General features: G+C 35.1%; 1 protein-coding gene across 1 annotated transcript in view; it reads left to right on the top strand.

The window, feature by feature from the left end:
• Positions 1-12,472, top strand: part of Tnks (tankyrase) — a 171,488-nt gene that overhangs the window by 50,609 nt on the left and 108,407 nt on the right. Inside the window, exon 3 of the mRNA XM_003462614.5 lies at positions 7,482-7,577. Coding sequence (XP_003462662.1) covers positions 7,482-7,577 — 96 coding nt within the window. The remainder of the gene's footprint in view (positions 1-7,481; positions 7,578-12,472) is intronic.

Raw genomic sequence — 12,472 nt, 5'->3', positions numbered from 1 at the left:
AGAATGCAGTATTACACATGTGTGTCCATTTTATTTCTCTTCAGAGTATGGTCTCAAGATATATCTACTTTGCTAGAAATGTCTCAGGCTTGTCTTTCTCTATGGCAGAGTAGTACTCTACTGTATAAAAACACATCTTCTTTATTACTTATCAGTTGATGGACATTTGAGCTATTTCCCAAGTTTAGCTATTAAAAACTACAAACATGGTATGTATATAACTGCTGTGATGTGGTGCTTTATTTTATTTTTTACTTTAGAAACAAAGGAAAAAATGATACAGAATTGCAAAAAACGCCCCAAAAAATAGAAAATAAACACGAGTTAATACACTGCATATTGTTATCTTGAAAGTAGTTGTTCAGATTACGAGTTTGGGCATAAAAAATGATCAGTCAGTGAAAATGTAAATTGTTCTTTTCAATGAAAGAGATGAGTAGTATTGTTACCTATGTTGTATATATTTACATGCACATACACATATACGTGTACACATGTATCTATATAATCTTTTTCCTTCTTTCATTTCTCTTTTTCCCTGTTGCAGTTGTTCTTTCCTTTTGAGCACTTTCTCTTTCATTTTCATAAATTGTACAATTTGGATCTTACTCTTTTTTTTACACTAGAGAGAGAATACAATATTTATTCTGATTTATTTCACTTACAAGTATGGCTCTAGCTGCATCCATTTACCTATAAATCCTCGAGTTTATCCTTTTTTATGGCTGAGTAGTACACCATTGTATAAAAATACCACATCTTTTTTTATCCATTCTATTGTTGATGAGCATTTGGGTAATTTCCAAGATTTAGCTATTACAAATTGTGCAGCTAGAAAGATGGGTGCACATATATTGCTGTGGCATGATGTTTTCAGTTCTGGGAAAATACCAAGAAGGGGAATAGCTGTATTGAATGCAACCTCCAATCTTAATTTTTTGAGGACTTTCCACATTGATTTCCACAGTTGTTGAACAGTCTACACTGCCACCAATAGTGGAGAAGGATTCTTTTTTCTCCACAGCCCCTACAGCATTTGTTATTGGTTGATGTCTTGATGGCAGCTGTAATTTCTGGAGTTTGATGGCATCAGAGAATGACCAGTGATGTTGATCATTTTTTCATACATTTGTTTGCCACTTGCGTTTTCCTTCTGAGAAGTGTGTGGTCATCTCAGATGCCCATTTTTGGATTGGGTCTTTGAATTTGTGGGGCCTGATATTTTTCAGTTCTTCATATGTTCTAGGTATAAATCCTCTGAGGGATAGTTGACTAAGGTTTTTTTCACCATTTTGTGTGTTTTCATTCTGTTGATGATTTCTTTTGATGTGCAAAAACTTTAATAATATAAGACCCCAGTTGTTGATTCTTTGAAGTACTTCCTGTGCAGTTTGCATTTTGTTCATGAACTCTTTGCCTACCCCTATGTCTTCAAGATTTCTATCTACCTTGTCTTCCAGTAGACTTAGTGTTTTTGTTTTAGTATGTAGATCTTTGATCCATTTTGACTTTAATTTAGTGCATGCTGATAGACATGGACTCCTCAAACTCTTTAATAAAGTTGAAAAGGAAGCAGTTCACCCTAACTCATTCTTGGAGGCAAGTATTATTCTGATATCAAAACCAGAAAAATATCCAATCAAAAAGGAGAACTACAAGCCAGTCTCCCTAATGAACATAGATGCAAAAATCTTAAATAAAACACTAGAAAACAGAATGTAGCAAATCATCAAGAAGATTATTCACCATGACCAAGTGGGATTCATCCCAGGATGTAGGGATGGATCAACATACCAAATCATTAAATGTAATATACCACATCAACAGAGCCAGAGACAAAAATCACATGACCATCTCAATAAATGCATAAAAAGCTTTTGATAAACAGTCATTCATGATAAAAACCCTACAAAAATTGGGATAGAAAGTCTCTACCTCAATCTGATAAAAGCCAACAGCCAACATCATACTAAATGGAAAAATATGGAAAGCTTTCACTATAAATCAGAAACAAGATAAAGATATCTGCTATCACCATTCCTCTTCAATATAGTTTTAGAAATATTAGCCAGAGCAATTAGACAAGAGAGAGAAATGAAAAGAATAAGGATGGGAAAGAAAGAAGTTAAGTTATAATTATTCACAGATGACATGATACTCTACATAGAAGACCCCCAAAACACCAAAAGACTACTAGAGTTAATAAGCAAATTCAGCAGTGTAGCTGGATACAAAGTCAGCACTCAAAAATGAACAACATTTTTGTGCACAAACAACAAACTCAGTGAGAGAAAGTAAGGAGATAATATCTTTCACAATAGCATCCAAAAAAATTAAATACTTAGGAATCAATCTAACAAAGGATGTAAAATATCTATATTATATATAAAACACTATAGTACTCTTTAAAAGGAGATTGAAGAGGATTTCAGAAAATAGAAATATATCTATCTTTCTATTTGGATAGAAAGATCAACCTAGTGAAAATGACCATACACCTAAAACTGTTATACAGATTTAATGTAATCCCGATCAAAATACCATTAGCATACCTCCCTGATTTAGAGAAAACCTTCCTAAAATTCATTTGAAAACAGAAGGGACCTAGCATAGCAAAGGCAATTCTGGGAAACAAAAGCAAGGCAGGAGACATCACAATCCCTGACCTGAAATTATACTTCAAAGCTGCTATAATAAAATCAGCATGGTACTGGCAAAAAAAACCAGCCCTGAGGATCAGTGGAGCAATTAGAAGGCGCAGAAACAAATACAAAGATACTTAGCCACCTTATCTTTGACAAACATGTTCGCTAGAAGAAAAATAGCTTCTTCAATAAATTCATTTTTATTTGTTCAGGATGATATCGACAGGGGGGATAGCTGGGTCAAATGGAACCTCTAGTCCTAGTTTTGTAGGAATCTCTGTACTGATTTCCAGTGGTTGTACCAGTCTACAGTGCCACCAACAGTGGAGAAGGGTTCCTTTTTCTCCATGCCCCACCAGCATTTGTTATTGATTGATTTCTTAGTAATAACCATTCTTTGTGAAATGGAATCTCAGTGTTGTTTTAATATGTATTTCTTGAATGACCAATGATATGGAATACTTTTTTTATATATATTTTTTGCTGTTCGTCATCTGAGACATGTCTATTCATTTCAGATGCCCATTTTTGGATTGGTCTTTAAAGTTGGGGGCTCTGAGTTTTTGTTTTGAGTTCTTTATATATTCTTAATATTAGTGTTTTGTCTGAGAAACAGCTAGCAAAATTTTCCCCACTCTGTAGGTTCTCTTCTATTAGCACACTCTCTTGCTGTTCATAAGCTTTTTAAGCTGATAAGACCCCAGTTGCTGAGTTTTTGTTATATTTCCTGTGTGATCAGTGTTTTGTTCTGAAATCTTTGCCTACACCTCTCTCTTCAAGAATTCTACCTGTAAAGTACTATAGTACTCTCAAATTTATTTATTAGATGTTATTCATATTTTAGTGTTCTTTATTTCAAACCATAGTTTGTATACTGTTGGTGTATTTTGAGAACTTCGTTTAATGTTTTATATTAATGTGTTGTGAGTGAATATTGATGATAAAAGATTAATTTGTAATTTTATTATGTATCAATCATCTTATAGTTTTTCCCTTTGGTTGCTCAGAGTTTTGAAAGCAAATTTTAAAGAATCAATTTGAATTTTGGATGCATCACTTCAAGTATAATCAGAGGCTTGAGACTTCACCCTAAATACATGAAAATCACCTATTCTTTGTCTAGGTTCTTTACTTGGTGCACCTGGAATCTGAAGCCCAGAGAATACATGGGCACAGTGTTTTTTTTAAGTTGTCTGCTGTAGAGGGCCAGATTATTTTTCCCCCAATACTATAAACTATAAATATAAATGAAAAAATTTAAAGAACATAATTCTAAATGCTTGCTGTCAGTTCTTGTGCTTGTCTGAATGCAGATGGATTACAAACAATTATGGGACCAGAACAGTCCCTGTACCACACTTCACGTCCACTGCTTAGCAGAGTCTAGCTCAGAGCCAGTGTTCTGTTATTGTATGGCCTGGAAACCAAGAGTTGGTTTTTAGATTTTTAAATGGTTTTTGAAACTAACAAGAATTTTTTTGACACATGAAAATCATATAAAATTCATAGTTCAATCTCCTTCAGTAAACTTCACTGGAACAAAGCTGTACTCATTCATTATCGGCTGTGGCTGCTTTTACACTATCATGGTTAGTAGGGTCCAGGCCAGGGTCAAGTAATCTAAGACAGAGACAGTAGGATTCAAGTGGGAACAGCTTCTGTTTGGCCTGGTACAGAAGAAAAGTTGATTACTTCTGTCCTAATACAAAGCTTGCAATTAATAGTTATTTGTTCAGTCGAGAGAAAAAACAGGGCCTGAATTTTAAAATGTGTTTTAGATAATTAAACATGATCAGTAGCTAATAGGTTTTGTCAGAAGTCAAAGTTCAGTCTCTGTGCATGCCACTTTGTTTTCATTTTAATTTTTCTGGCAATCTCATAGCTTTTTATGAAAGTTACGTAAGTTTAGACTCCTACTAATCTAAGTGTAGATACCTTTATGTCTTCTAAAACTCTTAAATCTGCTAAATTCTAGTTTTTAGTTCATATTTTGTGAATTAAAAATATTTTTTACGCATGATTTTATGATAAGTAGTATCATACATAATTTTATTCTGCAATAAATACTGTTATTAATAAATAATTTCACTCTGCTTGTCTCTTCAGGTCCAGTAAAAGACATATATATGACCTCCGAATATTTAGGAAACATTTCAAAAGGATTACTTGTTTTGTTTTGTTTGAGACAGAGTCTCACTGTATAATTTAGGTTGCCCTTAAGCTCACTGTATAGTCCATACTGGCCTCAAATTTATATTTATTCTCATGTTTTAGCTTCCTGAATAGTGGGATTACAGGTATGCATCACCACGCCCAGGTAGGATTACTCTTTTAAAAATCACCTCAGGGGATTTAGCCCAGCGGCATAAGCACCTGCTTTGTAAACACGCGGTCGAGAGTTCTACTCTCAGTACGGATCAAAAAAAAAAGTCACTTAAAACAAAATAAAACGACAACTAAACTAATGGCAGGTTTCTGTGGCAAAATAGGAAAGCTATAATAGTTAAAATAGTGATCATAACAAGAAGGATTGAGGTTTTAGGTGACTTTTGGAGGAATAGTTGGGTTTTCGGTACTTTTCCTCTACCGTTCTTTAAAAGCTGCAGTTTGAGCTAGGTACACTGGTACATGCTTTGTAATCTCAACATTCTGGGAGGCTGAAGCAGGAGGATTGCAAGTTCAACCCCAGCCTGGGCAATTTAGTGAGTCTGTGTCCCATAATAAAGGATTTTTAAAAGGTTGAGAATATGGCTTAGTATGAAGACCCTAATTTTAATCTCCATTACTGCCAAAACAAAATAGCTGCAGTATGAAAGTTCCCAATATATTCTTGTCAAACTTCAAAATAAAAATATTCTCTTAAACTCCCATGTGCAACTAAAAAATGTACTTTTCATTAGAGCTGTTACTTCTTTTGTTTTTCTACTGTTTGCATATTGTTACCCTGCAACTGCAGATGGTTACCAGCTTTCATTTGATTCTGAGTCTGCTTTATGATAAAGACCATTTTTAAACCAAATCTTCACATTAGAATTCCATCCTGAAATAAAAAAAAGTGTTGTTGTAAAAGCCTTATTCATTATGATGGGTGCGTGACCACAGTTTGATATTCTGGCACTTGCTGTTTTATTCACCTTAACTCTTATGTTTACAAATATCTGGAAAATAATCCTGTTTATTGTTTATATTTAGAAATAAATTATAGGGTTGGGGATATATGTAGCTCAGTGGTAGAGTGTATGCCTGTCTTGGACAAGGCCCTGGTTTTGATCCCTAGCACCCAGAAAAAAACCCTTGAAAATGACATAGTAGTCTGCATGTCTGACACCACAGATAGTGCTAAATCCTTTATAGACTACATATTCTTTTCCTATATGCAAAAATCTGTGATAATTTATAAATTAGACTGAAAGAGATTAACAGTAATAATATGATAGGACAGTTATCACAGTGTATAATAAAACATTTCTCCCTTGTGTCTTTTGTAATTTACAAGTACCATAGCAAAACTAGCATGGATTTCTTTTTCCCCTCTTTACAATATTATGGACAGAAGATTTGTTCTTACCATGAATCCTAGCAGCCTCAGCATAAGAGTTTTTTCTTGAAAACTTTCACCTTTTCACTTAGAGAAAGTACTTTACATGTTCTTTTTGGCATATCTAATTGTAAGCATCACTACTATTGTGCGTTAAGTCTTTTGTTTAAAAAGTTACAGTTAGTATAAGTACTGCAATACCCTGACAACTGAGCTGATACCTAAGATGACTATCATCACAGTAGGGTATACAGCATAAACACAGTGGACAAAGGCATGATTCACGTCCCAGGTAAATCAAGGAGGACTATGTGAAATTTCATTGTGCTACTCAGAATGGCACACAATTTAAACTTATGAACTGTTTTTTTTTTTTTTTGAAATTTTCAATTTAATATTTTCTCACTGGTTGACTGTAGGCATGTGAAACTGCAGAAAGGAAGACTGCAGATAAGGGAGGACTATTGTAAAAAGATCTCATTGTATTTTCTCAAACCATGGCTAGTTGTAATGTCTTTTCACCCAAAACTGCTTAAGATCTAAGATGCCGAGTTGGGGCTTATCAGTAGAAGTAGCTCTTGTTTTTTTTTTTTTTTTTTTTTTTTTTGTCTTTTTCCTTTTTATCGGTACATGTAATCCAACTGTTTAATATATAAATACCCCTTTTCTAAAATGCTTGGGACCAGAAATGCTTTAGTTTTTGGAATATTTGCATATATGTAGTAAGATAGCTTGGGTTTGGGATAGCTAAGGACTAGAGTTGCATGCATTTCTGTGTCTGTTAAAACTTCCAGTGAGTTTCATGTGTAAGTGGTGACCCACAAAAAGGCTCGCATGGTGTTATAACTATTCTGAGGACAGGAAGCGTTTGGAAATTCAGCAGCAGCAGCAGCAGCAGCAGCAGCAGCAGCAGCAGCAGCAGCAGCAGCAGCCACAGTGGTGGTAGAGACAAGGCAGGCTCACAGCATATTTCACAGTGTGAGCCAGTGAGCACACAGCTTTGCCTACTGCTGCCTGAGGGAAGCAAACCAAAACTGTATATTGCAAGATTTTTCTAGGTTCATGTTTTTGATGTCAAGTCATGTGATAATACTGTACCATAAGTTGCCAACTTTGCTTTACTCTGTAGTAAAGATAGGTCGCTGCAGTGCTTTTTTCTTTCTCTCTCTCTTTTTTTCTTGAAAGAGAAAAAAACTGTGCAATGTATGTTTATGCCTACACCATGCCGAGGCGACACTTACCAGTAAGTAGTCTCTGTATTCCCGAGGTAAGATACTGTTTCTGCTTTCCCTGCACAGTGCTGCTGCAGCACGGAGCTGATCCAAATATTCGGAACACTGATGGGAAATCAGCCCTGGACCTGGCAGATCCTTCAGCAAAAGCTGTCCTTACCGGTAAGAAAACAGCTACTCTTTTCTTTGGATCTGTGGAACCATGAGCCTGATTTTATAAAACGTTCCTGCACTATTTTCTGTTTTTTTTTTTTTTTTTACACTGATGGAGCTAAACAGATATGTGTGCCATTAACTACTACTTTATTACTGGTTGGGTATGTGTCTTATTAACTGCTGTGCTTTCATAAGCAATAGGATTGCTTATTTTACTTAGAATTATTGCATTAAATCTTAGCCTGTTACTCATGTTTTATGGTTTGTATCACAATGTTCTTATACCTCATCTTCTTTGTTGTTTCTTTTTAAGACCTTACTATTGAGCAGGCAAGGGCATTTGTATTTCTGTAAAAGTAGTTTTGATTGGAAAGACAACCTGCTGCCTGTTACTGGGACCTACAGTTAAATAAAATGTGTTGTTGCTTCTCCCTTTTCAGTTGGCTATATTTGCATCAGATGTTGTCAATGTTACCATAATAGTCAAATTATTTTTAACTGGGAAAGTGTTATCTTTTTACTTCAGATAATGCCGATTTTGGCCTTAAGTATTAGTTTTACTAAAGCAAATGCCAAGAACAGCAAAGAGCAAATGCTGGACTAGAAAAGACCCCTCTCACAACAAGATAGAAATCTTACAACTGTTATGCTTTTGAGCAGCTGTTTTCACTGATCCTCATTCTCAGGGTGCTGCATTGGATCTACTTCTGTTTCCGTTCTGATCATCTGAGTCCTACTGCCTTTGCCCACTTTTACTTAACTGATCTCTGTAATTTGGAGCCTCTGTCACTGCAGTGCTAACAGTATTATTTAATTACCTTTTAAATTTTCCCTGTTTGCGGAAAATAAGTCTTTTGTTCTTAAGTTTTAGAGTCCATGCTGTACATTTTAAACAAAGATTTTAAGATGAATGGGAAATGTTTATATACAGAAAGATTTACAGATGTATAGAATTTTGCTTACTCTGTCAAGAAAGATAATTTCCTACTACACATATTAATTTAGCACTTAATCACTGCTAAATTTTCTCAGTTAATAAAAGTTTAAGCAATTTCAGTTGCTGAGTCAAGATAACATACAGTGGAGGAATAACGCTAATTAAATCAGTCTGGATAAGAAATTTAACTTTAAATAATAGTCTTAGGGCTGCTTAGGTTTTTGCAAGCATTCAGTCTCTAAACAAAACCCCCAGCAAGAATAGCAGCTGGTATCTGACCAAAGGAGAAAGACAGTTAATAGAAGCAGAGGTACAATGTATCATAAATGCTGAGCAAGACTGTCTCTGTATTGTCAGTGTCCTCCCTCTGACCTTTCCTCCTCTCCCAACTCTCACGCTCAGTGCCTATTTGTTAGATTCATTTAATGTGTTACTGCTTTTAGATTTACTTTTATTTTTTAAAACACAAAGTTTAAATATGTTATTAAAAATGAGGACCTTTCTCCTTATTTGTAATAAATTTCAGGGAAGATTGTGTTGGGAAAGAGCTTTGGAATAATCACTCACAGAAACTGAAGGTTCCTGGAGGACAGATACGATTATTATCATTGATTTGAAAACCCATCTAGCATTGTACTTTGCTTGTATAGGAAGATATTAAATTCTTTGTGGTCATAATATTGATTTTACTAATTGTTTTTTTCTAGACTATCTACTCTTTTGGAAATGATATACAACTTCTCAGATATGAATTTTAAAAATAAAGTCTAATAGTAGTTTTGTTGGAACTATAAATTGGCTCTACTTATATATTCACATTATATAGTGTGATGAAGTAACACTTCAGTAAACTGTATCACACAGTGTTTTTCTGTCCATACATAGGTTCTTTACTAACATTTCTTCCCAGTGGAATTACGGTGAAAGTATTATTTCCAAAGCAAAATTACAAAGATTAAGCATTAATTTAAAAAGGGTACGGGGTGAACTGAGGGTGTAGCTCAGAAGTAGAATGCTTGCCTGGTATGTTTGAGGCCCTAGGTTTGATCTTTGGCACCACAAAAAAGCAAATTTAGAAGGGAAGGTATAGGCCGGGGATTTAGCTTAGGGGCTCAAGTGCTTACTTGGTAAGCACGAGGTTTTGAGTTCGATCCTTGGTACCAAAAAAAAAGAAGGGAAGGTGTTACCTTAAAGAGTAATGTCTAAATTCTGAGTGAATTTTTTTTGTGGTGGTCAGGTATAATTGCAATACCATTACTTGAGAGTGAAGTTTTTGTTTTCGGATATTTTTTCTTTAGGAATTTACTTGCTGAAAATCTACATCATCTCACCATTTGTGGTATTGCTTTGGTATATTAGCCAGAACTAGTATAAATATCCTCTATCTTTCTTATAGGAAATTAGCAAAGTAAAAATCTTTTTATAGAACATTAAAAATATGTATTTGATTAATGCTGTCTTACACATAAAGAATGCATGGAGTTTTACAGTACCATACAAAGCAGCAGTATTCCCTTAGTTTTACAGCTAAAGTACTCTATCGTGCAGTCATTTGTTTTGATCGTGCATTTAACGTGAATTCTTCATTGGAGAGACTGCTGAAACTGTTGAATTATTGTGTAAGTAGATGATATGTTTGGAAATCTTAAGGAGTTGTTTTGGGGAGTGTTGCTTTGATATTCTAAGTAATCAATTAAAGAACTTGAAAGTGGGGTTTTTGTTCACTTTTTAAAAATGAAAAGTGTAAATTTTATAGATGATGACCATGGTGTTATAGTTATGAATTTTTTAAAAGTAGCATATTTGGCCTTTTTTTCTCGTAAATAATAAAGTCAAATTGAATAAAATAGGAAAAGCATGAAAAAGAAAAAACTATTCATAATTCTGCCACCTAGAAATGACATTTTAGTATACTTGGTAGGTAGCTTTTTTCAATGAGAACATATGCCCTTCATTGTTTTAACTGAATGAGCCACATAATTTCTGCTAAATTAAATATATACACATACATGTATGTGTAACATGGAACTTCCCAGAGGGCAATAAGTATTCTGCAACACTAGCTTATAATTATGGTATAGTGTTAATGTATTGTTTTCCAGTGAATTCCCTAATGTTTGAACAGTTAGGTGGCTTGTTTCAGTTTTAATTCTTCTTGATGTGGTCTAGGAAGGATGTTGCTGACCATGTGAAAGGGACTCGCTGGGGCAAAAGGTAAAAGTAGCAGTGGAAACTGGGTCAGGCAAGAAGTGGGAGCAGATCGAGACCGAGAGTTCAGGGAAGCATAGATGACTGAAGAAATGTTTAGTATTGGCAGCCTCACGGATGACTTAACATGCAAATTGAGTAAGTTTGGGTGGTTGCAAATTTGGTGAAGTAACATGGCATAGTAGTTTCCTAGTAGATTAAAGGGAGTGGGGAAGAAAAATACATTTGCATCAAGGTGTCGCAGGAAAAAAAAATGTTCGCCTAGATTTGTTGACATTCTGAGAAGATGCTAATCTCTGTATGATTGCAGAGCAGCCTCCTCATTCCTGCAGAAGGAACCCATCGTGACTCAGGCCCGGAGTAGTGTTGAGGAGGCCCGGTGGGTTCCTGCAGGGGCTGGTTTGGGGGATCAGCAAAAATGTGCTGGGAATCCTGCCTTTGGGTGGTGCTACTGCGTTCTGCTGCCTGCTGCTTTTCAAATGAGGTCAACATCCTAACTACTGAGGACTTGAATGGCCTGGCCCCTTTATCTTAGGTTTGTTACTAAGGTTTTACTCAGTTCAAAATTTAGCTTTTCTTTCTTCTCTTCACATTTTGCATCCAGCCAGTTGAGAGTGAAGGCTTGCAGATCACCAGCCTAGCCGTTTCTTACCACCATGACAGCTCTAGCCTGGTCCACAACTTCATCCTCTTTCCTCCATGCTGGCTGTCTCTACACTTCATTCAGTTCTCTTCACTGTAGGGGGAGTGGTCTTTCTAATGTACAGATGAGCTTGATGTTCAGAACATTTTTTAACATATTCCTATTTTCCCTAAATGAAATCCAAATTCTTTACCCTACTTCATCGTTATGATGCTACTGCCTTGCATATCTCTGATCTTACAGTCTCCTTTGACTTCTGTTTTTGCTACAACTAGATGTTTCTTTCTATCCAAAAAGATTTCTGTTGTCTGGGGTAGCACATGCTGTTCACTGAATGTGTTCTAGAATGTGTCCATCTTGGAGAAGACTTGTGTCCCTATTCATCTTTGCTTATCTTATTTTCCTGATGGATTGTCAGGGTCTAACTTGTATTTTTGTGGTTGTTTGTCCCAGTAGAACAAAAGATTCTGAAGAGTTTTTAACTTGGCGTTTGTCTTGTTTACTTCTTTGCCTCAGGACTTAAAATATATAAAATGACTAAATAAACAAATATATCAAAGGTTTGGTTACTGATAACGGAGTGCAACATATTTTCCAGGTCTTACAAACACTAACCACTAATTATTTGACATCTCATGCCATATTATAATAACTTTAATAAATTATTTCTCAAAACTGGATTTGCATTGGGTCTAGTCATGTATCAATTCTTAAACTATATTTTTTAAATGTTTTAATTGGTATGGTGTATGAAGTATGTATTTATTTTTGTAGACACATTTCTTGAATGGCTCCTGTGATGGTAAGCATACTAGTTGTAGAAGGAACCAACTGCCTGGCGCTGTCACATTAGACTTCTAGATGGCTGACCAGGGCCTAATTTTTACCCCTTTTAGTTGCTATTAATATGTCTTTCATGTGGTTTTTTTTGCATATTAGCTATGCTGCAATGTTGCATATACATCATGTGTTGTATATTTATACTGTTAAGTTACAGGATTGAAAATGAGATTTTTTTATGCTGTTATTCTGAAATTTAGGGATTATTTTTATTAAGAAGTCTAACTGCATAATATGCAACCTGTATAATAAACAAGAAAAGAAAAAAAGCTG

This window comes from Cavia porcellus, unplaced genomic scaffold (assembly GCF_034190915.1).
Source record: "Cavia porcellus strain 051 isolate PalLab524CR breed Dunkin Hartley unplaced genomic scaffold, mCavPor4.1 scaffold_24, whole genome shotgun sequence".
NCBI classification, from domain to species: Eukaryota; Metazoa; Chordata; class Mammalia; order Rodentia; family Caviidae; genus Cavia; species Cavia porcellus.
This window is presented reverse-complemented; position numbering and strand designations above follow the sequence as displayed.